The sequence below is a fragment of the Salvia hispanica genome, chromosome 1 (assembly GCF_023119035.1).
Source record: "Salvia hispanica cultivar TCC Black 2014 chromosome 1, UniMelb_Shisp_WGS_1.0, whole genome shotgun sequence".
Taxonomy (NCBI): Eukaryota; Viridiplantae; Streptophyta; class Magnoliopsida; order Lamiales; family Lamiaceae; genus Salvia; species Salvia hispanica.
Genome location: NC_062965.1, coordinates 20,511,462 through 20,538,842, shown reverse-complemented (window position 1 = coordinate 20,538,842; position 27,381 = coordinate 20,511,462). Strand labels below are relative to the sequence as shown.

Sequence of the window (27,381 nt, the reverse complement as noted above, 5' to 3'; positions counted from 1 at the left end):
ATAATATATTCATTGATTGTCTATCATATGCAAATACTCCACATATTTATAATATGTGGGGATACAAAGATATCCTACAGAAATAGAGTAAATCAAATCTAATAGTATCTAAACTAATATGGAAAAGATATGGTGAATCACAATTAACTAAATAGAATAATATCCTATAGATACTCCCTAATAATATGTAGAGGAGGATCGTATCAGACTATCTCTCGTAAGCATTTCATCGAATATTACTATGCAATTGAAAAAGAAGCAGTGATGTAGTGAAAAACTGAAAACCACCATTATGCTGGTCAAGAAGATGAGATTGAAAATTTGGAAGCTAGTTATCTATTTCCATCTGCAGATTGTTAGATTAAAGTTTGGGGAAAAAGATCGATAATAAATATTTAATGTTGCTTAATTGTTGAGGCTCGAAAACTGTTCGATGAAAAGCTTGAAATATCAGCAATCTGAGATTTTGGTTTCGAAGATCTTCCACCGTTCAACTCTGTCTTGATCAACTTCAATATATCATTAACCTGCATCGTCACAGATCTGGCTCAGTCGATCAAAATTAAATGCAAAATGTTGCAGATCCAATCGAGCTGAACTTATTTAACAAACTAAACTAAATAAATACGTATTAGCAAAGCTCCTAACATTTTTTTTCTGAATCTGCCACAAGCTTAATGTAGCTTAATTACCTCAAAATAGCTCGATAAAACCCTAGCGTTCCGGCTTAACACCCGATATATTTTCTCGAGGAGAGAAAGTAGGGTTTCCACCTGATCTCCAAGTAAATCAACCTACAAACAATGCACATATTCAATGCTTTATTAAATCTCAATACAATGTGTGTTTGTGTGATTTTTTTCTAAAATCTTAGATACCTCAGTTTCAGCTAATTTAAGGCTCCGACATCTCGAAATAAAAGCCTTCTCGTACAACAATTTTCTGGTCTTAATCCAAGCCACTGGTTGATTTAGTGCATCAACTTGATGCTTCAATGCTTCCAACCTAAATATAAATACCATAAATCATTTACTTTTACTACTATATTTGTTCCAATAATTTCTACAAAATCTCCTTCAAATTTCTTAAAGCTCATACCAAAGCCAAAGTGGGACAAAATTTAAAGGAGGAACAGTGATAAATGTACATAATTGAACTTTTTTACCATTTTCTATATCACTTCTTACTTATTGCTACATATAATACATTAAATAACAAAATTAATTTTTAATTATATTCAATTAGGGATGTGATTAAATAAAAATTCTATATATTGTACAAACTCAAAACTATGATGTGGACCATTGAAAAATGTCAACAGATCACAAAAAAGCATCAACAAGAAAATGTCAACAGAGTTTCAACAGTAGTCAATGAATGATGCTATGTTGATATTGTGTTGACATTAAAATCTTGAAATTTTACGCTGTGTTGATATTGTATTGAAATTTTGTTGAAGCTGTGTTGAGGAGTTTTGAGTTTGTACAATATATAAGTTTGCATTTTATCACTACCTCATTCAATTAAATATACTCCCTCCGTCCTATATAATTCGGGACACTTTGACCCGGCACGGGTTTTAAGAAATCTAATGGAAAGTGAGTTGAAAAAGTTGGTGTGATGTGGTCCTACTTTTAAAGTATTAGTTTTATAATAAAATGTGAGTAGGAATGAGTTAGTGGAATATAGGGTCCACTACCAAAAATGTTAAAAGTGAAGTGGGACAAATTATGTGGGACGGCCCGAAATGGAATACTCGGTCGAATTATCTGGGACGGAGTGAGTAAAATTTTAAGGATATTGTACATAGTACAATTTATGTACAATTTATGTATATTTATTTGTTCTTTTGAGGCACATTCTGGTGCGTTCGTCCTAATTAGGACGGAGGCACCGTACATCCAGATGCAGACAATTTTAAGCCAAAAATGCAATAAATGAATAAATTACATACCTCAAGCATTTTCCGTCGATATTCTCATACAACTCGACTTCAAAATCGTCAACCATATATTGAAATCTCTTGACCGTCTCCAACAAACTCTCCGACCAATCTGTCTCACCAACGCCTTGTGAATAGAGACCCGGACTCGTGCTTTCGTCTTGGGGACGAAGTATGTTGTTGAATTCCGAGTTTTCGTCACCAGAAACTTCTAGACTCTCTCGGAGCTCCACTAACAGCTCCTTGGTCGAATAGTGCTGCTGCAGAGCCCTCTCCAGCTTCTCGCTCACAGTGCCGAACGTGCTCTCGTCGTCTGTTATGAGCCACTCGATTGCTGTCACGAGACTGTTGCTGACAGTGTGCTCTTTGACCAAAGAGCTCGCCGTTAGCATCAGAGTCTCCTCTAGTTCCAGTGACTTTAGTAGAGAGTCGAGCTTCTGAATCAAGCTCGATTCTCTGCCTCCACCCCTGGGAGTGGCAGAGCGGAGCGTGCCAGGCGCCCGCCTAGATTGAAGCGTATGTGCTTCGATATCAATATGGTTTAATTCCAATGAGGAACACCATGATTTGGTCATTTCTGTTAAGTAAGTCTTGTAGACTTCTTCCCTCAAGAGGCATTCCGTGCAGTCCTGTGTAGGACTGCAACGGAAGTCCTCTTGAGAGGTTTCAGAAGTCCGGGTTGAGCCGGAATGACTCATTTTCAACTGCTTTGGAATCCTCCCCCTTCTCTCCTGAGCCCTGCTTTTCCTTTGAATGAAATTTTCAATCCTTGCAATGGCATCATGTATTAGTCTTTCCATTGCATTGATGTCCTCGTTCCTCTTGATCCAAGACGACACACCCTCTCTCTGGAGTGCGTCTCTTGTCCTCTGCGCGCACTGCCTCTGTATGATTGACTCGTGGCTCTTGATGATCTCCCAAACGTGGTGACTTCCACCAACTTCATCACAATTGTTTTCACACAGCATTTGTGTGAATTCAACGTCTAGATTAGGTACACTAGTAGTACGGAGTGGTCTTGGGAAACATGGCTGAACATTTGAGGCATCATTTCTTGAAAAGAAAATTTTGAGCTCATGAAACAAACTCTTCATCTCATCAATGAAATCAAACCAAGAACCCTTCACTAACCCATCTCTCTTCTTCACCTCAATATCGAACTTAGTTTGAAGATCACGCATGAAACCCTTCAACAAAATCAAGTCCACCTCCCTCTTTATACCCTTCCTTACTTTCTTCTCTAGTGGGACCTTCTCCTCTAGTTGCACTCTCCGGAACACGAGATCTAGGGTTTGTTTCAAAACATTGATGCCCGAACTCATAAATTGATCATCTTCCATCGATACTAATCCACATTCCTTGTCCTGGGAATCAGGGTTGGGATTAGGGCTAGGAGCACGCGATCTTCTAGCCATACTCTTAGTATTCAAGATCGTCTTCTCATCATCCAACACTATCAGTCCCAACTCCTTGAATCGTTTCTTATTCAAGAAACGAGGACTGATATTAGGGCTAGAAGCCCACGATCTTCTAGCCCTACTCTCACTATTCGAGATCATGTTCTCTTCGTCCAACATTACTAGTCCTAGTTCCTTGAATACTACCTTATTCAAAAAACTAGGACTAGGATTAGGGCTAGAAGCGCATGACCTCTTAGCCCTTCTCTCGTCATTCAAGATCATCTTGGAATTCAGATTAGGGTTAGAATGCGACCTTCTAGCCCTTATCTCACCATCCAAGAAATTGGAGCTCAAATTAGGGCTAGAAAGCGACCTTCTAACCCTTTTCTCAGCATTCAAGATCATTTTCTCATTCCCCAATACTACTAATCCCCGTCCGAGATTAGGGCTATCACTACGCAACGTTCTAGCCCTAATCTCACTATCCAAGATCATCTTCACATCCTCCAATTTCTGCTTGATGTCCAAAACCTGCTCATCATCTGAGTCCATCATCTTCATTATCACCGGCCCAATCTTATCGTATAGTTGAACCGACTCTCTCTCTGTCAGATCTAGGGCTTCGTGCAGCCTCACCTCATTGTCCAACCTCTCACAAAACTCCCTGTCTCTCTCCGTTATAAGGCGTTTCATTTCTCGAATTCGCCCCTCCAACCGCTCTCTAATATCGATCAAGTCTAAGACCATCATGCTGCAGCTGCTTTCAAGAATCCCAGTCCCGTCTTCTTCTTCGATGATCTTCACACTGCCTTCGACCAAGATTGCTGCCAGTTGATAGAACGTTGTTTGTTCGTGTATGAATTCGATTGGGCGTCTCTCCTTGAACTGGAACTTTTCTTGAGCTCTATCCATTGCAGATCTCAGGATTCTCATCATGATTGAATCTGACTTTGATCTGAAGAATAGATCTTCCATGATTAAGGCGATAAGGCTTTTTTTGGTCGAGGCTGTTGCACATATTTTGCTTATGTTGGAAATGAGATAAGAGAAATGGATTAATAATCTCCAAATTCTCTTGAGCATAATTTGGAGTTGAGGATTTCAGCCATGACTCAGATCTGTAGACCAGTTCTAAGTTAAGAGAGATCCGAAAAGTTTGTATAGTTTTGATCTAATGTTCATAGTCTTTTACCTCAGGAAAAATGCTGTAGTATAGTTTAAGTTTAATGTGTCTCACACTCTCACTCTATGCATCCCACTATTAAATTACTAATGTCAATATACTCTTTCTGTCCACTGTCAATAATCTTAGTAGTGATCGACGTAGATTTTAATGCGAAATTGGTAAACTACAACATCGAAAGAGAAATAAAATAGTTGGATTATTCTTAGTGTTATAAGAAATAGAAACTTATCAGAGATTGAATATGACTAATTTTTGTGAACAACTCAAAATGAGAAAATATTAATATTGATTGCAAACAGATGGAGTATAAATGTATAATGTATCCTAACTATCATTTTTAATTAAAGTTTGAAGTTTAAATTATAAACTCTATTTAGGGGATAATCATATCTAATAATAAGTATTATGAACTCTATTACCTAGTTATGTTGTTAATTTGTCTCTAGATAATTCATGTGTAGCATCCCAAGATTACCTAATTATTTCAATTTTATCTGGATAATTCTATAAAGAAAAATGCGAGATTTCAGGCATGCCTTTCTCTTCAATGGTTCCTAATATCTCTCAACTAACATAATTTCCCAAATTTAGGAATTAAACAAAAAGCATCAAGAAATCATTTTCTACTATTTTTCATTTCCAAAAACAAGAAAATTCTCCTTTAATTCATCCAAAATAACATCTTTCCGTTCTTTAAAGACAAGATTTGCGCAAAACAAATTAAGGCAAATAAAAAAGGAAGGGGTTGGGGAAAATGTGGCTTTCAAGTGGAAAAAACAATAACAATCTTCCAAGAAAAAATGGGAAAAATGGGATTGTTGCAATAGCCATAGACAAAGATAAAAGAAGTCAAGATGCTCTCAAATGGGCAACTGAGAATCTCGTCAACAAAGGCCAAACCATCATTCTCATCCACGTCGTTGCCAAGCCGTCAGCCACAGGTACATAGCAACTACTCAGATATCCATTCTTCTATTTATACGTGCCTAAGCAAGTAAGCATGACCCGCCATGACCAAATCTGTAATTTTGGTCCAGGCGAGTCATATCTTTATTAGGTCAAAATGTTTTGGGTCGGCCCAAATAGTCCTCAATTTTGGCCATTTGTTGGGATGGGCTAGATTTCCCCTATTAGTATGGTGGGCTCAGGCTAGATCAGGCCTATGAGTTGACACCTTCACATATGTCAATGCTTTGCCTCATGATTATTTTTTTGGCCTAATATTTCCTAAATAGGAGTTGTTTTTCCTCTTCTAAAGAGATGCTCACTAATGATTTGAACTTTTGATGTATTGATTGGAGGAGAAACGACTTATCAACTAAGTGTGGTTCTTCATCATTCAACCCATAATTTGTTAAAGAATTTAAAGTCTCACATTGGTTATGAAGGCAACGGGTGTAGCGTTTATAGACAAAACGAACTCTCTCTTCTAATAGGCTAGTCTGCTTAACATAAGCACTAGTTGTGAACATAAATATACTAATTGGGGTCCATATTTTACTACACCCTCCGTCCCGGCTAAGATGACACATTGCTTGGCACGGATTTTAGGAGTTATTGGTTAAAGTGTTTAATTGGAGAGAGAAAAGGTGAGTGTAAGTATTAAAGTAGGGAGATAAAGAAAGATGATATTTTAATAGGAGTGAGAAAAAATGGTTGAATGTATTAATTGGAGAGAGAAAGTTACCAAAAAAGGAAATGTGTCATCTTAGTTGGGACAAACTAAAAAGGAAAACGTGTCATCTTAAGCGGGACGGAGTATATGCTTAACAAGTTTTCATCATTTATTTGATGTATTTTTTAGAACATATCAACGTTAAGGATATCCAAAAACTTCATATTTATTGCACTAAAACAACCTAGTTTTCTTACAGTTGGGAAAGGTTACGCCATTTATGAACCAAATGGAGTTGCACAAGCACGCAGGAAAGTACTTGAGAAACAACACAAAGAGCTATTCCTCAGCTTCCATTGCTTCTGCTCTCGCAAAGATGTAAGCTAATGAATCCGTTGTGTGACGGACTCATATTAATCGAACCCCATAACCACAAACTCATTCTGAAAAATAGGGAAATTCACCGTAAATTTTCGCAATCTTTTACTTGAATTATCCTAATTCAAAATTTCCAACAGATAAATTGCTTCGATGTGCTGTTGGAGGAGACGGACATAGCAAGAGGCATAGCCGAATACGCTGCGTATGCGGCCGTCGAAAGCTTGGTTCTTGGCTCATCCCGCCATGGCTTTATCAAGTGAAGCTTCTATGCTTTGGCCAAATTAAATGATCTTGAATTCTCATAAATTAATACTATAGTTTTATAAATTTTTTTACTCTATTGTCCAATAGTATTAATATGGGATTTTGATTAGTGCTACTAGGTGAGTTTTTATTTTTGATAAAAAATTATATTTTATTTTGAAAAAAATTATGCATGTTTTATGTTGTCTTATTATTGACTCTTTATCAGTACATTTTGTTATGTTAGAGTGGTGTGAGGTTTAATAGTAGAATTATGTTATTATAGTTGCAATTAGGTAACCAAATAGACCATAATGTCAAAATTCTGGCTCAGTCACTGATATAACGACACACTTCTTTTGTGTGACTCTAAATTGAAAATTTATAGTACTATGTTTTACATCTAGTCAATGATATGAAGGGTATTTGTCTATTGCAAGATTGAAGACGACGGACGTACCTAGTAGTGTATCAAAAATGGCGCCGGATTTTTGCACTGTTTATGTCATATCCAAAGCAAAGATCTCATCCGTGAAGAACGCGTCGCGTTCAACGCCTCTCGTCTCTCCTGTCATCTCCCATCTTCAAAAGATGGAAGACCAATCAAGTTGTAGTGGTGATTCTTTCCCCGGTGATGGTTCCCACAGGTCGAAACAAAGTACGGGAAGTGTTCACATATTTCTCTAGAAAATTAGTACACATTTTATAAAGGTTCCGACCTTCGATATTCGAAAGCAAAGAAAAAAAAATCAATATTTCCTTGTACCAAAATGTCACCTGACCAAAATTCTGATTTGATCTGATGACATTAATTGATTGACCTGATGAAATTTTCAACCAAAAATAAAATTGTCAAAATTTTTCTCTTTCTTTTATAAATCTCAAAGGTCGGGACATTTTTACATTTTTTCCTCTAAAAAATTATCATTATCAACTTATGTCGAGTACATTCTATAAAACCCCGACCTTTGAGATTAAAAATGGAAAAAGATATTTCCTTCATCAAATGTCACCGGATCAGAATTTTGATCTGATAGACATTTATTGACCTGGTGGTCAAATCTCGAAGGTCGGGCCAATTTTGTAAAACGCGCTATAGTTCAAAATATACGTTAATATCACATACGCGGCGAGACTAATCTGCGCCACCATCGTGTTCTTTTGCCCTTTCCGCCGAGCAGGTGGAGGAGGAGAGAGGACGCCGCCACCAAAAGCCGCAGTTGACGACAGTGAGTTGAGCAAGTAAAACCCCATAGCCATGAAATGAAATGTTTCACCTTATTTCTTTTAAGTCAAAATGAGAAAAAAATATTGAAATCTCCACCTTTTTCTTCTCTAGTAGGTCTCCCTTCTCAAGAGGGAGAGGCTTCAACGGTAGAATGTTTCCCGAAATGGGAGAAAACGAGACGGATTTCTCCTTCACCGGATCAGACCGCCTCTCGGGAGTGCTCTTCGACAGCCATGTCTCGAGCCGGACGTCGCGAGTGTCTACATGCTCGGATAGCAGATTCGCCTCGTTGCCGAGGGGGAGCGAGGGAAACAGCTTCACCAGTGATTTATCTTCATCTTCGGTGGATGCAGTAAGGGGAAATTAAATTAATCAACATTGAAATGAATTAGGGTTTGAGATGAATTAGGGTTTGATGAGAATTTGTTGTTTGGGGTAATGCAGGATGATGTTGATGCGGAGATGAGAAGGCTGAAGCAAGAGCTGCAGAGGACTATGGAGATGTATAGCACGGCTTGTAAGCAGGCTCAGACAACGAAGCAACAGAAGGTGAGTGATGAGTATTTAGGATTAGTTATTCGGTTAATTCGGTCGGTTTTAGTGTAGAACCAAAATGACTTCTTATTAATTAAACCGAGTCAAACCGAACCAAAATTTATTAATTTTATAGTAATAAAAAATATTATAGTGGTCGAAAATCAAATCTTTGATAAAGTTCAAATTTGACCTACACAAGTCTTTTTAAATTCGGTTTGGTTCGATTCAGTTTTTAATTTTTTAGGATTCGCTCACATATTGTAGTTATTCTTTTAATTCAGTCGGTTGGTTAGAATCAAAATGCCAAAATTGTATTATAAATTGAATAAAATCGAATCAAACTGAATTCATGATTTTGGTACATTTTATTTTTGCTAGATGTTTTAAATTTATATATTTTACATATTTTTAATTCTGATTCGATTGAAGAAAAATAACACTCACTACATGGTAAAAAAATCTTATATATTTTTAAACTAAAATGTTTTCTATTTGGCTCGGTTCAATTTTCATCTTCATTATTCTACTCACTTACGGAATTATGGTAGTTATTCGGTTAATCCGATCGTTTTGGCTATAACCAAAATAATCGAACTGAATTAAACCGAACCGATCACCGAAAGAGTAATTTCGAATTTCCTTGTAAAATTTATCATTTATACAAAACAATTTCTTAAAATTCAAGGCTGCCGAGCTTAGCCAGTGGCGCGCGGACGAAGAGAAGAGGCTGGAGGAGGCGCGGCTGGCAGAGGAGTCGGCCCGGCTGAGGGCCGAGCAAGAGAGAGCCAGGTACAGAGCGTCAATGGAGAACGTGGGAGCGGCTCAAAGGATCGCAGACATGGAGTCACGGCGGAGAGTGAGCGCAGAGATGAAAGCCATTCAAAATGAGGGAGATGAGAAAGAAGAGATGGCATCGACCACTGCCTCACTCAACTATCGAAGATACACCATTGAAGAGATCGAAGAGGCCACACAGTACTTCTCCAAGTCCCTCAAGGTCGGAGAGGGCGGCTACGGGCCTGTGTTCAAGTGTCACCTTGACCACACGCCCGTCGCGGTTAAGGTCTTGCGCCCGGATGCGGCACAAGGGAGGTCGCAGTTCCAGCAAGAGGTATGGATACAAGCTTGGTTTGTTTCTTTTAAAGTAATTTATTTGCAAAAACGATTACGGATATTGGTCTTCAAAATCGTAAACTTAGGGCGAATTCTGGTATTTGTCGTGAAGTGGCCTTAAAAACCACAAGCTCTATGATTTACGTCAATCTCCTAGGGCGAGTCATTCTTCAATCCCGGAATTCAACGTCGATTTCAATAATTAGGGTGTCAAGACAACATCGTTTCATTCATAATTCAGACTAAGTCACATATACTTCAAAGCTAGATGCCTAAGATCACAATCTACCGAAGAAAATTTTATTTGGGCTAAGTTGAGATAATTACACACTTTCAACAAATTTATGATTTTTAAGAAGAATTACCTGAATTTGCCCAAAGTTTATAATTTTTTTTGCCAATATCCCAAAAAATTATATACTTGCTCCTCCCACAACCAATGTTCCTATATTTCCAATTTTTTGTCCTGACACAAAGTTAGTACTCTTCCAATTTTTGGTAATATGTAGCCATATGTAACAATCCTTCCCTAAAGAATAACCATTCTCTTTCCACACACATGCAGCTCCAAGTCTTGAGCTGCATGAGGCACCCAAACATGGTCCTACTTGTCGGGGCCTGCCCGGAGTACGGCTGCCTCGTCTACGAGTACATGGCTAACGGTAGCCTCGAGGACTGCCTCAACCGCAAGGACAACAAGCAAGCCCTCTCCTGGCAGCTCCGCTTCCGCATTGCGGCGGAGATCGCCACGGGCCTCAACTTCCTCCACCAAATGAAGCCGGAGCCTCTCGTCCACCGCGACCTCAAGCCGGGCAACATCCTCCTCGACCAGAACTATGTGAGTAAGATCAGCGACGTCGGGCTGGCAAGGCTCGTCCCGCCCTCCGTGGCCGACGACGCCACGCAGTACCTCATGACTTCGACGGCGGGGACCTTCTGCTACATCGACCCGGAATATCAGCAGACGGGAATGCTTGGGGTGAAGTCGGACGTGTATTCATTTGGGGTGCTGCTGCTGCAGCTGCTCACAGCGAAGTCTCCGATGGGGCTGACGCACACGGTGGGGCGCGCCATTGAGAATGGGAAGCTCGAGGATATGCTGGACTCGGCAGTGCCGAACTGGCCGGTGGAGGAGGCCGGGGTGCTGGCGAGCCTGGCGGTGCAGTGTGCAGAGATGAGGAGGAAGGACCGGCCGGACCTTGGGAAGGTCGTCTTGCCGGAGTTTAATCGGCTTAGGGATTTTGCAAATGAGAGGATGGAGCGCTTCTTGGTGTGAGGTTTTCATAGCTGCATTTGAAAAGATGTTCTAAACCTTGATACCTGCTACAGTTATATATAGTAAAGAGAATGATGTTATGTCATGCTGCATAGGTTAATTGTGTTCATGCATATGAAACTCCACAAAAATTAGAAGAAAGATTAATGATAAGACTACAAATGGATATGAATAAACCACTCCAATAAATAAAAAGTGATTTCTGTGAACATCCTCAACACACTGTAATCCACATCACTGGCTTCACATTCTACAAATCTTGCCCCTTTGATTTGGCAAAGCATAACACACACAGAAAAAGTGGTATGTTCGGCGCAATATGTTCAGCAAATAAAAGAGTAAAAGATGTCTTCAGAATGGAGGGGAAAGAGATGTAGAGAAGGAACTCATTAAGAGGTCTATGATTTTTGGTTCTTTCTTGAAACTATCTTCTCCTTGAGGGCATCCCAGAAAGCGGGTATTGCAATATCATCGGGGACTTCCTTGAACGAGGGCAGGTAATTCACGTCAACAATGACATGGTCACCACTCCCTTCTTGGATCTGCCATTTATGAAAAGGATGGCGTTAGTGCAACATCGAAAGAGAGATGCATTAATGGTGTTTGTAATAGTTAGGGGTTAGAGCTTCAGCTCGTGCTGTTCCCGATGTTCCGAACCCACCCCTCCCCTCAAAAAGAAAAGATTCTGTTGCAGTATATTTTCAAGCAGCGTTTTTGTGAAATGCTAAGGCTTTGATGTGATTGCAAATTCGGCAAATTCAAATCATAAATAAGAATATGAACATTTACTCACAACGACATCAAAACCAAATATGGTAAGGTCTAGTGTTCTCCTAAGCCAATCTGCAGCATCCTTAACAAGCTCGAGATCAAGCTTATGATTGTCAACGTTGAGCTGTTCCTTAGAAACAGGGAGGGATTTTAGGCTGCAAAAAAGAATTCCATCCATCAAATAGGAGAGAAATAACTTTATGTGTGGTGCAAAATCGAGGAGTTAGGAGAACATGTTATGCCTGTCAAAATGTAAAGGCTGCAGTCCCTTCTCTGCAGCTAAGTTCATTAAGGTATCTGCATTCGGTATAGATTTCTTGACCGCGTGAAAGACCTTCCCTCCCAAAGCATAGAATTTGTATATCAAAGATGAATGGTCGACATACTCCTGTAGATGATTCCAATTTCACAGTTCATTTCTTACCAAAAATAAAACAATACAGCACGCAAAAGAACAGCTACTTGAACAAACTTAGCTAATTATGTTGAGCCTTCACCTGCACCACCGCTGGAAGGGGAACATTTAGATTCTTGTAATGATCCACCTTAAAAACAATTGCCTGCAATCGAATATTTCATTACTTATTTAGAAAAGTGAATATGCACTTCTAAACTGGTACCACAAATCTACCGAATATAAAAAAGTTACTGTATTTTATAGCACGGATGCATAAAATGGCAAAAAATAACATAAAACGGCTGTATTTTGGTAATGCCCCAATAAATTAAACTAATGAGTTCTATTCAAATCGCTCCTTCATCAATCTAAGAGAGTGAGAGTTAGAAATATGCATCAGCAAAGATTCAACCTCCTACATTAGGAGCAGCCAGTGCCACACATGCAAAAAAATGTGAATTATAAAATCTGTTTCTCAGAAATAAAATAGTATTCAAACAACTTGATTATGAGTCCAAACATTGTTGAAGGGATACATACCATACTGTGAGCATCCGATACACCACATGCAACTTGAGGTTTCACAATACTTGGCAACCGCAATTTTGCTTCCGCTAGCCTTTGTTCCAAATCGGGATCATCAAAGCTATCAACCTGCATTCTGAGATTCAAAACTTTGACTGAAATGCTTACTCACTTCTATTGTGAAAGAAAAAACTAGACCATAAGTTTATGGTTGTATTAGCAATGACACATGTTATTTCTTCAACCACAAAAAGATACCTAACTTGAAATCCCATGGTAGGAAATGAAACAATAATAGATTATTTCTGTATCAGTGTATTTTCACAATAATGATGTAATATATGATGATTGACCTTGACAAAAGAGGGTGCCCTGATTCTACAACGGCCATCAATGTTGAGAGTTTCCAGGCCCATTAGGATCTGTTGGATCTTCATACGGTCCAATATAGGGAAAATGTTATTAAATGGATCGATAACACAGCAATCTGTCTGGCATTCAACATACCTGCAGAGCATGGGTCAGACTTTGAGAGAATATTTCATCATAAAAAAACTGGTGATTCAGCAAAAAAAATCATGTATCTGATCAGATGCACACAAGGATGGCGGGAGAGAGGGAAGCATACGGGATAGCAAAAGAACTAGCAAAATTTTATGGTCACCAGGAAAACACACGCTGAGCAAAAACATATACTCCGTATTACATCAAAGATAGGGATGCGAGCATCAGAGTTGTCTTCAATTTGCTTAAAAGAAAACTTATTAAGTAATTGGTCCAATTCAAAGAAACTCATAGGACCACCGAATTTCATATTGCATACACTGAGTTAGATGCTAGCATATTCAAGAAAATATATTCATGAAAATTTCCAGTAATGAAAAGACGACCGTATTGTTCAACTTTACCTTTGTAATTCCTGCAAATTTCTTGTAAATGTCACCTTGTCACTGTTTTCTGAAGGAGAAGTCATGTCAACAGCCAAAATCTCATCAGTTGCCTTATGAAGAATGGCATCAACTAGTTGCAACTGGGATGATATGGGTAGGTCATAGTTAAGTGGCAAAAAGATCAGTCCATTTTGTGTTGGACACAATGGAAAGGAGCCTCTCTGCATAACACGAGCTATTGTAAGAATCTTTGGTACATACCGCCGCCATAAGAGTTAGCAACATAAAAGATAATCAATCCTGACAAAATCGGCAACCAACAATAGAAGTTTGCTCAATATGCCCTAAGGTTTATAACTAATGTCCCCAGAGAAGCCCACTACTGTACTGAACATGATTAAGAGAGCATACATGTGTATAGTACAAATTAAATTCAAGAAAAGCAGGCAATTGTATGTGTATATTTGAAGCTATGATATTATGGCCCATGGGTGCATCTACAGCTAAAGGGTTTCTCTAATTAGGAAGCTGATTATCCTAGAGTCCTACACTGTTGCCATGAAAATAATGCATGATCACAGAAAACTAATAGTACTAACATTTGTTTTAAGACACAGTCTGATAAGTATGATTCGCCTGTCAACCAAAAAAGGTGCAGATTACCTAGGTAAAAACAAATATTGAGGCTGTTACATTTGTGAGTGGTGGAATATTGTACCATTCGTCACTCCTACAATATTTGCTGTAGTTATTTTCCAGATAAAATTACCTTGGCAAAATCTTCTTCACGAGAAGGCTTCATCACATAGCCAACTGCCAAGGGCTCTTCACCTGCTGCCTGTGACAAATATACAAACTTAGAGTGTAACAACTCACAAACAGTGATTCATAAATCATCAGGTGTAGGGGAATGAGAAAAAATATTTAAATGAAGTCTATCGTGCTACAGAGGATTCACCCAGAAGACGTAAAACTCCAAAAAAACAACACTGATATAAATGTTAAACCAATATTGAAAAGGAACAACCAAAAATACCTTTGTATTCATACTGCAAACCAACAAAGGTAGCTCTTGGAGTTTGTTTATAGATATGCTCAACATCTCTGCAGTAACTGCATAGCCAGAATCTGAGATGGAAGGATAACTTAATTAGCATAATATTAAAATTCTACAGTTTGATGAAGCCAAGATTTCAACCAGACGTTTGAAGCATACAGCACAACAAGGAGATATATAATCTTTAGAATGATGAGAACATAAAAGGTATTATCACAAATTTGGAAGGTGGTAAATGGTAAGCCTTACCATTGGATGCTTCTCTTTCAGCAGATCCTGTAGAAGAGAACGGAACATATATAAGATGGCAAATCACCAAGAGAAAGGGTATGCTTATTTATATGGTACAGTTATTATTTCATTCTATAAACTTCAACCAATTCAAGGATACATCAACCTTCAGTTTCATTTTTTGGAAGTAATAGAATATTATGCTTATAGCTTAGAATATACATAAATGAATAACTAGGGGAAAAAAAACAAAACCATGTTGCAGCGTGCACAAGGAAATGGAATTCAAAATAATTATCTAATAATTAGCTTTGTTTTACAAATCAAACATACATACTTACAACTTAAGAGCAAGGAGATGGTCTCAAATGGTAACAAATATCCTTTCTTATTATAACTTTCCTTGTCTATCAGATAAGATGACTGACTACCAAAGCTTACCAACTATAACCTTCAACACATGAGAACCATTCTTTTTCTGAAAGATGTCTTCTCTACACCAGGAAACAACATGAATAAGCCTTCCATCTTTGCCCTCCCAAATTTGGGAAACCTTGCTTGAAATATCATCTTCTGGCAATAAGCAAAAGATTGTACACAAGTAGGTTTTGGCTACCTCTTTGAGAAGACATTCCTGAAACCATTAAAAAGATTTGCACTTCATTCAACTAATCAGCTATAATTACAGCACAAGTATTTCAAAGAATGGGGATGGCTTCAATCATAAATCCCATGTAGATACTCCATGAGAAACAAACGCAGTCTAAATGTATGGATGCCAACATAGTCAACCTTGACAGCATGAGCTTCACAAATTAACTGCACCGAGAATTGAGATGGATCATAAGAAACGTGACCAGTGGCCCAGCATTGGTTTTGGATAATTAGGAACTGTTCCATATAAATTTACCAAGACAGGCATCTAAGGGCTGATTGCATATTAATTCTACAAACTTATAAGGTATCAGACATACAGCATCAAGAAGGGTGTTCGGTTTTCCACTAAATGCCATTATTCAGTAATAACAAAGACATATCCCTGCGCAATTAAATACTCCATCTGCTCTGCCATTGACCACCACAAAGTTTTGGCTACAGAAGAAAGGACAAGTATTCATTTTTCCTCATTCTGTTCTACGACCAAAAGATTTAAAGTGTGAAAAGTATTCCTAAAACGTACTTTATGGGAAAATGCACATTAGAAAGTGAGTGATCTACAGTTTAGAGAATGCTTTAAAAAATTGAAAATTTAAGCTTTCCGATGGCTAGCATGTACCACAAACTGCTAATTCCAAGGCATATAAGGTAGCTCTCAGAGGAAACATGCCTTTCAAAGCTAGCTCCCTAACAATAAAATCTTCTTGTAATAGGGCCTCTGGCCTCCATAAATATAATGAAAATTGAAATCACCTTTCTTTTAAAGGTCTACTAGCATGAATCAATTGATTAACTTCATAATTAAAAGAAGATAAATTCAGCATATTAAAAAAAACTAACCTTCGAGCTTGAAAGACCCTGTTCATGAGATATTCCCTGCATAATATGCAGACAATTTGGATTAGCAGACTTAACAAACAAAGATAACAAAAATACAAAGAATGATAAGCTAAATTGTTAGCAAAATGTGAGAGAAAGCCTGTAAACTTTCCATGGCAGCCCATAACTGCTAGCCTGAATGATATTTAAAATTCTACATGTACCTCCTACTTCAGATCACTACAAACAACCAGAAATGGCTTTAAAACTCTGCATTTTGTGATCACAGAAGCTTAAATTTCACCTCCCTGCTCAAGTAATCACTCAATTTTTCCGCATTAAGGCACATACTATTTGAGGTCTCAAATTTTGAACCCCCTTTTTACATGCTCTATCAAATGTCTCATACATAATGTTACACAAACAATTGAAGAAGAAAAAACAACTATTACAAAAACATGAAAGGCATGGAAATCCGTGGATTATACTAAATTCAATCAACAAACACATACAGAAAATTTTCGCGCACAACTACCAATTAGAAACATGCAGTAATGAAATATTATCTGAAATTAAAAGGAAGTGACGGTTGATCTCAATAATTGGGGGAAATTTTACAATTGGGATACTGGAGTAGCGTAGCTTGCGAAGCAGAAATTCGGCGCCGGAGCTGAGGCCAGCATCTCCGATTACTTCATCATCGGCCGACGGTAACAGTACAGACGAATCCAACACAATCCCTCTCACTCCACCCATCCTCTCTCTCTCAATTTTTGTTGGTGAGATAAAATGCATGCAGAGCTTGAGCTTCTCAGTGGGGAAGTTTCTGAGAGAGTATAAAAAGTGCGTAGTTCTGAAGCAGCGAAGTCGGGTCGGGTGTGCGGGTTCTAACCGGCCCATTTAACATTTGGTGGGGTTTCTGTAAATATGGGCCCAGTTTGATAGGCCCATTAGGCCGTCCGATTTGACACCTTTTGAAAACTAAGAGCATCCCCATCCGTGCTCTTAGCTAAGAGCACGGAGGTGGGCCCAGACCCACTTTTATTCCTTGTCCTTAGCTAAGAGCACAACACCCACATCCGTGCTCTGCCGTAAATTGGGTTTCCGGACTATATCCGGCCTCGGAGTCGAACCAATCGTGGTTCCAACCGCGATTGCCGGAGGGGTGATCGCCGGAGCCGGACATTGTGTAGTGTGGTGGGAATTTAGATGATAGAGTAGGAGGAAAAAAGATGAGAGAATGTAGATGATGATAGTATAGATAATAGATGAAAATGTGATTTTTTTTGTGTTGGAGTGGGGGTATTTATAGATGAAAATGTGATTTTTGGGGGAAAAAATTGAAAAATTAATTATAAGTGGGTAGAAAACGGATATATTTTTTTTGGGAAGTGGGAAAATATTTTTTTTTTTTATTTAAAAATATTTTTTAAAATAAATTTCGAATTTTTTTTTAAAAAAAAAATGAAATTGCCAACGGCTATGCCGTTGGCCAATCAGCAGCTGCCACGTAATTGTGCTCAGCGGCACGGACGTGCTCTTAGCTAAGAGCAGCGCCGTGCCGCTGGCACAGACGGACAAGCTCCATCGGCGGACGGACGACTTGGTGCTCAGCGGCACGGACGGACGAGCGGTGCGTTGAGCACCGCTGCGGATGCTCTAAGCAATTTAGTTTTTATTATTGTGCAAAATATGCTTACTATTAGAATATGCAGCAAAAAAACAAAAGTATTTGAAATACATACCTACTCCACAAATATCTTTCGAAATAGGTCAAAGATACCTAGTAGCTATGATGTTTCTACAAATGTCTTTGAAAATAATGAATCAGAAGAAATCATTTCTCATGTGGTTCCACTCGATTAGGTATCATGTGACTACTTTTCTAAAATTACAAGTTGCACCAGATTTCTCGTAACAACCATATTATTATTAGTATGATTTATCAATTAACCAACACGTTACATATATCTGCAATAATTTCAGTCAACTTCGCAGCAAATAATAATCAAGAAGACATCCTCCAAAACGGTTCTACATTATCATGGCAAATACTTTTAAACACCGTATTCTTATGATTTGATGGCACGAACTATGCAAAGAAGATAGAGGGAAATCAAATCAATCCACCTAGGTAATATCAATAAATTATTGACAATTTTGATATGACGAGATTTAACTGTTTTTCTCTAACTTGGTGCACCATATGCACCTAGCACGAATTAATGAGAACTAGTTGTACCCGTCGTGACGCAAAACATCCTTCAATATATACAAATAGTGACCACCATTCTTTGATTTCCACTATATATATAATGATTATCATAAATTTTCCTTGTTTTTATACCAAAAAAGTCAGTGAATACTTTTTCAAATTACACTAAAAAAGTGAGAAAGAGAAGTGGGGATCTCATATGTAAATAGATTAGTTTTTTACTCCCTTGTTCCCTTAAATTTTGTTACATTTTTCCATTTTCGTCCATTACACAAAATTTGTCACATTTCACTTTTTACCATTTTTAGTAATGGACCTCATATTCCATTAATTCATTTCAACTCACATTTTATTATAAAACTAATATATAAAAATACAACAAATCTATGTGACCAAATTTTGTACAACCAAAAACTAGCTTATTTGAATAAAAATAGGTTTATTTATGCATTTAATTAAAATATATGAATGCATATATAGTACATGGAAAGTGCATAATATTGTGGTCATATATTTATGATTTGTATAATTTTTTTACTCTTTTGGAACCATAAATATAATTAGTGCATACTTTAATTCAAATTTTAAAAACAATAGAAAGGAAATTCAAATATAAAAATAAAAAATGAGATTAAAGGCTAATAAGTCTTTTTAATTTTTCCACTTACTACATTTAATTTAGAGTGAACTACAGAAATGGTCCCTGGACTATGGGTTTATCTCGCCCATAGTCCATGGACTTTAAAAATATCGCCAGTAGTCCCTGGACTAAGGGTTTATCTCGAAATTGGTCCTTTTAGGCTTTTTTTGGTACGAAAATACCCTTTGATATTATTTTGGGAGGTTTGGGCAATTTGGTCTTTTTACACTTTTAACATTTTAAATCTAATATTATTTTAGTTATGTACTAACTTTGATATTATTTCAAATTTATCTTCCTTTTTCTCTTTTGTCATCCTTCACTTTATTTCTTTATTTCAATATTAGATTTAATTTTATAAAATTTTAAATTTTAATTTTTAAATATCAATAAAAAATTTTAATTATAAAAATTTATTAAATAGCAAAAATTAATAGTTATAATCAATATTTGACAGTGTATAGTACTATGTAATCAATAAGGTATGACAACGCCTTAGTTTTAATCAATATTTAATAGTAGCTTTAATCATAAATAGATTATGTAACACAATTTATTCTGAAATAAATATGCATCTAATGTAAGACTAATATAATTTTCGTTTATTAATTTGAAAACAATCAAAATTTACTAGAAAATTTCAACAAAAATACCCCTATATAAAATTTTAAGTAGGATCAAATTTTTAGTCAACTTCATAATATTTAATCACAAGCAATTATAACAACCGAACGGAGGCTAAATAGAATAACTCTTATTTTTCCATCATAATTAATATTATTTTTCTATACTTCTTCAATTCAATTGAATATTATATTAAATAACAAAAATTAATAGTTTTAATCAATAGTTATAGTGTCCATGAATTAATAGTTTTCATTAAAAAAATTTATTGATATTTAAAAATCTAAATATTAAATTTAATTTTATAAAATTAAATCTAATATTGAAATAAAAAAAAACAAATTCAGTTAAGGATAACAAAATGGAAGAAGAATGATAATTTTGAAATAATATCAAAGTTAGTACATAACTAAAATAATATTAGATTTAAAATGTTAAAAGTGTAAAAAGACCAAATTGCTCAATCCCTCCAAAATAATATCAAAGGGTATTTTCGTACCAAAAAAAGTCAAAAGGACCAATTTCGAGATAAACCCTTAGTCCAGGGACTACTGGCGATATTTTTAAAGTCCAGGGACTATGGGCGAGATAAATCCATAGTCCAGGGACCATTTTTGTAGTTCACTCTTTAATTTATTATTTTAATATATAATTAATACGTCAAATTATTAATATAACCTTATTTTGGATGTACAAAATTTGGTTGTTTAACATCACTCGTAAAAATATGACTCACTCTCCACTAATTTTTTTCAACCCACTTGACAAAATTAAAGGGAAGGGGGAGTATCTCTTAGTTGAATAAATTAATTTAGCATCTATCGACATCTAGGTATGAACATCTTCTTTTCTAAGTCAACGTTTAGCAGGCCGTTTTTTAACACCGGCAGGCTGTCTTAAAAGTCTCACCTCTGTGTGTGAAAATATACACATCATGAATAATTAGCAAATCACAAGCTTATATGTCAAAAAAGAGGCCAAATGAAAATAGAGTTGGTCGAAACAATGGTTCCAGAAGAAGCTAAAAAGATATTACATGATTCTGCAACTAAGGGAGATGTCGCAACTTTCCAAACACTTGTGCAACAAGATCCATTTCTTGTTGATCAAGTTTCGTTTGCTCGTGCAAGAAATCTCCTTCATATTGCAGCTGCAAGTGGGTACGTTGAGATTGTTAAAATAGTGTTGTACGTAGCCCCTGATGAGATGCGCTGGTGGGTCGATGATCAAGGCATGAACCCTGTTCATATTGCAGCCATGAAAGGGCATGTTCAGATCTTGGAGGAGCTTCTTCAGCATGACTTGTCTCCTGCAATGGAGAGACTGCATCGTGGCCAGACTGTGCTGCACTTGTGCGTGAAACATGGTCAGCTTCAGACTCTGCGGTTATTGTTGGAGAAATTGGGCGATCTTGTGCGAGCAAAGGATGATGATGGGGAGACAATTTTGCATTTGGCTGTTAGGTACAATCAAATTGAGGTAATTACTACTGCAACTCTTTTGTTTCTGTTCTTGATTTGAGTTCAATAAATTAGCTGGCCAATTTAAGTAGTTTTTTTTTCTTTTATATATGAACATACATTCGACTTAATGCAGCGACAATCATACTCCATGAAATAAGGATTCTTTCTTGTGTTTGTCAATATATCACGAGAAAACGAGGGATAAAAAGGGTGAGAAAATTTGGGAGAAAATTATCACGAATTGGAGTAAAATGATGGAAAATGGCTAAAACTACATTTTATCCCACTTTTTTTCTCATTAAAGAGAACTGATATGGGCGCCAATACACAAGCCCAATTCAAGCCCATTCACGAAAAGGAAATTGATGTTGATTAATGGGAATAGAGTGAGTACTATTCTAGTCTCTTTTGCGTTTTATAAAGAACCTAAAAAAAGCCCGAAAATAAACTTATAATGATGCTCGACTCTTGATTACATTAATTGCTTAAAATAAATTATCTAACCATGGACGTAGTCCTGATAGCGTCTCGGGGGTCGTCTCTGGTGCTGCGACTTCTCCCTATCCTTGAGCTCAGGCTGGGCCACTACCGTCTCCTCCATGGTGGGGTCCGGTGTGGTCTCGATTGGGTCGGTGCACGTGGGCTCTTTATAAGTGTCTCTTGCTGGTGGGCTCATATCACTAGGTGAATTTTTCTCTCTTTGCCATCGTCGGTTTCGACAATTTTGCCTCTCTCTGCCTTCAATTTCTAGAGTCTGAAAGCGCTAATTGAAGCTTTTTCTTACTCCCTTCATCCTACAATAAGAGTCACATAAATTTGTCATTTCGGTCTGTCCCTCAATAATAGTCACACTTCATTTTTACCATAAATAATATGTAGGTCCAACATTCCACTAACCTACTTCACTAACATTTTATTATAAAAAAGTGGACCATATATTTCACTAAACGCTTTTCGAACCCATTATTCTTTACATTTCTTAAAATACGTACCAACATCAAATGTGACTCCTCTTGTACGTGGGACGGAAGGAGTATCCCACATTTGTATCACCGATCCATGCAAGAGATCAGTGACGGATTTAGGGGGAACCCCCACCGGATCAGAGAGCTTAATTGTCCCTTATTATTGAACCGAGAAATAGTATGTCCACTCCTCTATTCCCACAAATATACGCACGGTTGTTGTCCAACATATGACATGAATGTTGACGTGGTTTGGTGGAAACGTGGTTCATTTAGTGCATGGGGTTGTGTTCACTTCTTCAAATATTTGGACAAATATTCTCCTAAAGTAAATGCAATCAATTTGATATTGTTATTGGAATGACTAAAACTTATACCAAATTTCCAAATCATGTGCGCAACATTCTTGTACGAATAGTCTCAATTCATGCAATTAAGTTTTTAATTTCCACTATACATATTGTACAGTTTGCACCATTAACTATATTTGTTGCTATGGGTGTGATCAATTGCTAATTTTCTTAAGTTGCTAATTTGTTAACTCATCAATGCAGTGTATTAAAAATATCAATACGATGACATTAAAATGTCAACACATAATTTTATTGAACTTCAATATAATGTATTGATATTATGTGTTGACATTTTGATGTCACCGTGTGTCCGTGTTGATATTTTTAATATACTGTATTGATGAGTTAGCAGAATTAGTAATTTAAATAGTTAGCAATATAACGCACTCTATTGCTATTGTATCAAAATCTCAGATGGTACGGTATTTGGTGGAAAGCAATAAAATAGAGAAGCTAACTGATAATTCCATGGGCAAAACACCGCTGGATATCCTAAGAGAGAGCTCCCAACACACAACTACATTTTCAGAAACTGAAGGACTCTTACTACGTTTGTCCGATCAGCCATTTCTCCACGTCTTCCGCGAGATAACCGGCACGACAATGGTAGTGGTAGCCCTCATAGCCGCAATGGCATTTCAGGCGGCCGTTAACCCCCCAGGCGGCGTGTGGCAGGACGACACGTCATCACACATGGCCGGCAAAGCAGTGATGGCATCTTCTCATCCCAAACTATACAAACTCTTCTCTCGTGCTAACACCACCGCTTTCGTTTCATCTCTCCTTGTAATCTTACTCGTTGCCTTCCGAACGCCAACTAATGCGTCTCTTTTCGTGATGCTCATATGGTATACAACGTTGGTGTCGATGGCATCTATCGGAGTGAGTTATAGAGCTTCCTCAATCATGACCAATCCAATAGAAACACAAACACCTGGTCAAATTGTTGCTATGGTAGTCTCTGTGTTCGTGGGCATCGTTGTGCTCGTAGCCGTCTACATTTATATGATGTTGTTGTACTCTATGTGGAAGAGACTGAAGCAGCAGCATGAAGATGTTACAATCGCTGATCGAATCTTTCGCTTGTTTTATCAGTTTCAACGGATTATTGAAAGGGTAGTAGTTAATTGAATGACGAAGAAATATTGGATTGAAAATAGTCCGGAGGAGAGGTCTTATGTTACGAGGGAAAGAATGGATGAGGAAAATTGCACAAAAGAGTGCTTTACTTTTAATACTTTAAACGTGTGTCGTGTGAGACAATTATGTTTCATATATCTAATTTTTAGCGTGCTGAGAAAAAAAAATGTCTTGAAATCGTGTGCTTTTTTCAAAAATTTAGTAAATTTACGAAATTATAATTTTTATATCGCTTGATATATACTTTATCCGTCGATCAATAGATGTCTTATTTTTTATCAGCTCAAGTTTAAGAAATTATTTGACTTTATAAAAAGAAAGTGGCAGAAAAAGTCAAGGTGGATCCTGCTTTTTTATATACCATCCGTCCCAACTTAATTGTCACTCTTAGAGTGGGACGGATATTAAGAAATATAAAGAAAAGTTGGTTGAAATAGTTAGTGGAATGTGAAACCCATTTTTTTATATTAATTTTATAATAAAATGTGAGTATAGTGAGTTAGTGGAATACTGTGACCACTTGCCAAAAATGGTAAAAGTCAAATAGACGGATAGACGAAAAAGGAAAAATGAGATATTTAATGGCGAATTTTTAGGGATTATAACTTTAATTTAAGTGGATTTTCTTTTAGATTGATCCACCCAAGTGCATAATTATGTCAAGTGAGAATAAATCATTTTTTTACCAAGTTAAGAAATTTTTAAGAGAAAACGTTAGTTAACAATATTTATAAAAATTTGAGACTCAAATATGATTATTTTCTTTTTGTAATATCCGTTTGAGTTTGAGGGGACAGAGAGAGAACGAGGGGGAAAATAACGCCAACTGCAGCTCAGTCTTGGGTGTAAAAGTAAATTTCCTGATCAAGAGGGGTCAGAGTGAAATGATTTTGATCTCAAAGGTGCAAAGAGCAATTTAAAAAATTACTGAGGAACTTCTATAAATACCACTAAAACCAAATGGCTAAACAGAAAGCACCCCGCCATTGAAAGTTGGTTACACAAACCGCTACTTAGTTTCTTGTAATCCACTTTCTCTCACTAGCTTTCTCTCTCTTGATCAATCCATCTTCCACATTCGTATCATACGGAGCAAGAAGGAAGAAGGCGCAGTCTCTTTCCCTCTCTTTATTGAAGGGGGGAAGCAAGCCCGGGCATCCGCATCCAATTCATCGCTGAGCGTCTCTGATTCTAGGTACATTTCTGCAATTTTCGATCGCTGATGAAATGTGCTTCTTCTAATCCGTAGGATACGTGCATTTCGATTTATATTTGTTTAATGCAGTTTTAATTGATCCAACTGTTTGTTGTTTTGCTCATGTGTTTTCTTTTGGATTGCGATAGTTTTAGGGGGAAATTCAATTAGATCATGTGTTTTTCTTTTAGAGAGTAGAATTTTTGGATGGAAACAGATTGGTGATTTTCTGCATTCTTGGATATTGATAATGCATTGCTTCTTCAGCTGAATTTTTTTGTATTATGTGACTTTTTTAGTGGATTGTGATGGTTTTGGGAGAAAAACCTCAATTAAGTTAGGTTACGTATTTTCTTTCGATGGAATAGAGATGGGTGATTTACTGTATTTCTCTATTGAACCAAATGATTCTTGTTTGCTAATATGTTTTTTTGTTATTTGGATTGTGATGGTTTTGGGAGGAAATTCAATTAGATTATGTAATTTCTTGAAACATTATATTTGGATGGAATAGTTTGGTGACTTTCTGCATTTTGTTTTACTTCTACAGCTGGAGTTGCTGAAATCATTGGTGTCACTATCCTTTTCCCAAGAAGTTGGTGGTGTTGGATTTGAGAATATCAAGTGAACTATGGTGAACCCTAACTCATTGAAGAAGTTAATACCACAGTGGATCAGGCCGACTTGGGAGGGAAATGATGAGGGTGCTATGAGCGGAGTAGGCGGACATACTACCTTGTGGTGGCAGAAGGATTTTGGGCACCATCACTACGGGGATTACTCTATGGCAGTTATAAAAGGAAATATCGTTGTAGAAGATCATAGCCAGCTTGAGTCGGGGCTAATGGGCATGGATGCCGCAGGCCCTTATGGTACATTTGTCGGAGTCTATGATGGGCATGGTGGGCCAGATGCTTCAAGGTTTATAAGTGATCGCCTGTTTAATCATATGAAAAGTACGTTTGATGTTCCTGTTTGAATCTTGATGGATTTATATCTTAGTTAGAATTTGTTTCTTCCCCAAATCTAGTCACTCTTGTAGTTCAATATGTATATACACTGTGTTTGAAAGTTTGTGAAATGATTTCGCCTTGTTTTTTTCTTCATAAAAGAAGAACTCTGCATTTAGGATAATGTTTCCAATCTACTTGAAAACTGTGAATGGATTAAGCATATTGAGATTCAATACACAATTCTGAGTCATTTTATTCCTATCTATATTGCTCACCTGATGCAGGAATAACGACAGAAAGGGGAGGGATGTCAACGGATGTTATAGGCAGAGCATTTGTGGCAACAGAGGAAGAGTTTCTTGCTAAGGTCAGGCGTGAGTGGGAGTCTAGGCCAATGTTGGCGTCTGTCGGATCTTGTTGTTTGGTGGGCGTCGTATGCGGAGGAATGATATACGTGGCCAGCGCAGGAGATTCTAGGGCGGTCTTGGGGCGATCGTCGCCTGAACTACACATGGAAGCCATCCAATTATCGAAAGACCATAATGCAAGTGAGGAAGTTGTCCGGGACGAGTTAACGATACGGCATCCCAATGATGAACAGATTGTTTTTCAGAAGGATGGCGTTTGGCGTGTCAAGGGCATCATTCAGGTGAAAGTTCAAGCTCAGTCATCAAATTTGGTTACTGCTTTCCACTAGCTATACTTAATGTCACATATCTTGTTCAACTCAGGTTTCAAGATCGATCGGTGATGCTTACCTAAAGAAGCAGGAGTTCAATAGACCGCCGTTGATAGAAAAGTACAGGGTGCCGGGGATATTTGATAAGCCGATCCTTTTGCCTGACCCAACAGTGGAGGAGCGGGGCATTAGCCCTCGGGACGAATTCATCATATTTGCTTCTGATGGGCTATGGGACCACCTCACCAATCAAGAAGCAGTCGACATAGTCCACTCCAAGTCACGAAAGGTATGATTCCTAGCTTTCTACTTCATGTAACGTGAAAAGCATGTGTGTTTTATCATAAGAAACCTAACATGCTCACTGAGCTATGTTCTAATCGTGGCAATCCTCTGTTTCCGGCAGGGAATCGCAAGAACACTAGTGAAAGCTGCGCTGAAGGCACTAGCAAGGGAGAGGGGGCAGAAATATAAGGAGCTGAAGAAGATCGAAATACAGGAGAGGAGAAGGGTCCATGACGACATCACAGTGGTAGTTCTCTTCCTAGATTCCAGATTGATCAGCAGCAGCAGCAGCTCCCGCAGACGGCCAACTGTCTCAGAAAGAACTTATGCACTTGACATCAACAGGGCCGGGACTAGCGGTACCGCGGGAGTGGACAATGATGACTTAGAATGAGCAGGAAAGGGGAAGAAGATATGTAAAGAGTGTCTAAGTTGGTGAATTGGCATTTCTCTCTCCTCAAAACTTGATATAGTACATGTTAGTGATTATGCCAGGAAGATGCACGTTGAAGAAGATGACTATCTGTTTCAGGAATTTTTTAGCTGACTGGCATATGAAACAGAGGAAATTCTTTTATAAGTAATTCTTTCTATAGAAGTT

At 37.5% G+C, this 27,381-nt stretch overlaps 4 protein-coding genes across 7 annotated transcripts; 3 read left to right on the top strand and 1 right to left on the bottom strand.

Moving 5' to 3' along the window:
* The first annotated feature begins 5,282 nt into the window (after window positions 1-5,282).
* Window positions 5,283-10,921, top strand: LOC125189550 (U-box domain-containing protein 52-like). Its single transcript, XM_048086818.1, has 8 exons — window positions 5,283-5,469; window positions 6,403-6,521; window positions 6,662-6,780; window positions 7,208-7,414; window positions 8,110-8,347; window positions 8,440-8,544; window positions 9,218-9,643; window positions 10,211-10,921. Exons 1-8 carry the CDS (start codon window positions 5,283-5,285, stop codon window positions 10,919-10,921), a joined length of 2,112 nt encoding a protein of 703 aa, XP_047942775.1.
* A 168-nt stretch (window positions 10,922-11,089) lies between these two features.
* Window positions 11,090-17,070, bottom strand: LOC125201469 (inositol 1,3,4-trisphosphate 5/6-kinase 4). Of its 4 annotated transcripts, XM_048099614.1 has the most exons (15): window positions 16,887-16,971; window positions 16,290-16,325; window positions 15,585-15,611; window positions 15,409-15,426; window positions 15,234-15,286; window positions 14,811-14,837; window positions 14,541-14,632; window positions 14,274-14,342; window positions 13,523-13,725; window positions 12,968-13,121; window positions 12,630-12,743; window positions 12,190-12,252; window positions 11,935-12,080; window positions 11,715-11,847; window positions 11,090-11,463 (listed from the first exon to the last, which is right to left on the bottom strand). In XM_048099614.1, the coding sequence occupies exons 3-15, from the start codon at window positions 15,593-15,595 to the stop codon at window positions 11,320-11,322; spliced, it is 1,227 nt and encodes a 408-aa protein (XP_047955571.1). In that variant the 5' UTR covers window positions 15,596-15,611; window positions 16,290-16,325; window positions 16,887-16,971; the 3' UTR covers window positions 11,090-11,319. The 4 variants fall into 4 exon arrangements, with proteins under 4 accessions (XP_047955571.1, XP_047955562.1, XP_047955580.1 ...); XM_048099605.1 differs by lacking the exon at window positions 15,585-15,611 and having other exon boundaries at window positions 16,887-17,070; XM_048099623.1 differs by having other exon boundaries at window positions 15,234-15,426; window positions 16,887-17,018.
* A 3,679-nt stretch (window positions 17,071-20,749) lies between these two features.
* Window positions 20,750-23,844, top strand: LOC125217611 (ankyrin repeat-containing protein NPR4-like). Its single transcript, XM_048119167.1, has 2 exons — window positions 20,750-21,226; window positions 22,943-23,844. Exons 1-2 carry the CDS (start codon window positions 20,753-20,755, stop codon window positions 23,657-23,659), a joined length of 1,191 nt encoding a protein of 396 aa, XP_047975124.1. The 5' UTR covers window positions 20,750-20,752; the 3' UTR covers window positions 23,660-23,844.
* Window positions 23,845-24,666: 822 nt separating this feature from the next.
* LOC125202511 (probable protein phosphatase 2C 38) lies at window positions 24,667-27,332 on the top strand. The gene is made up of 5 exons (XM_048100917.1): window positions 24,667-24,863; window positions 25,414-25,819; window positions 26,101-26,465; window positions 26,548-26,784; window positions 26,902-27,332. The coding sequence occupies exons 2-5, from the start codon at window positions 25,495-25,497 to the stop codon at window positions 27,172-27,174; spliced, it is 1,200 nt and encodes a 399-aa protein (XP_047956874.1). The 5' UTR covers window positions 24,667-24,863; window positions 25,414-25,494; the 3' UTR covers window positions 27,175-27,332.
* The last annotated feature ends 49 nt before the right edge of the window (window positions 27,333-27,381 follow it).

Excerpts from the sequence above, each read along its gene's own strand:
- LOC125201469 (XM_048099595.1), bottom strand. The coding sequence starts at position 17,024 with ATGGGTGGAGTGAGAGGGATTGTGTTGGATTCGTCTGTACTGTTACCG. Across the intron at positions 15,427-16,289 it reads AGGGTCTTTCAAGCTCGAAG|GAATGTCTTCTCAAAGAGGT; the intron begins GTTAGTTTTTTT and ends TAATGGTTTCAG. Across the intron at positions 12,253-12,629 it reads TATCGGATGCTCACAGTATG|GCAATTGTTTTTAAGGTGGA; the intron begins GTATGTATCCCT and ends ATTCGATTGCAG.
- LOC125189550 (XM_048086818.1), top strand. The coding sequence starts at position 5,283 with ATGTGGCTTTCAAGTGGAAAAAACAATAACAATCTTCCAAGAAAAAAT. Across the intron at positions 5,470-6,402 it reads TGCCAAGCCGTCAGCCACAG|TTGGGAAAGGTTACGCCATT; the intron begins GTACATAGCAAC and ends GTTTTCTTACAG. Across the intron at positions 7,415-8,109 it reads CCCGGTGATGGTTCCCACAG|GTCTCCCTTCTCAAGAGGGA; the intron begins GTCGAAACAAAG and ends CTTCTCTAGTAG.
- LOC125217611 (XM_048119167.1), top strand. The coding sequence starts at position 20,753 with ATGGTTCCAGAAGAAGCTAAAAAGATATTACATGATTCTGCAACTAAG. Across the intron at positions 21,227-22,942 it reads TTAGGTACAATCAAATTGAG|ATGGTACGGTATTTGGTGGA; the intron begins GTAATTACTACT and ends TCAAAATCTCAG.
- LOC125202511 (XM_048100917.1), top strand. The coding sequence starts at position 25,495 with ATGGTGAACCCTAACTCATTGAAGAAGTTAATACCACAGTGGATCAGG. Across the intron at positions 25,820-26,100 it reads CCTGTTTAATCATATGAAAA|GAATAACGACAGAAAGGGGA; the intron begins GTACGTTTGATG and ends CACCTGATGCAG. Across the intron at positions 26,785-26,901 it reads TCCACTCCAAGTCACGAAAG|GGAATCGCAAGAACACTAGT; the intron begins GTATGATTCCTA and ends TGTTTCCGGCAG.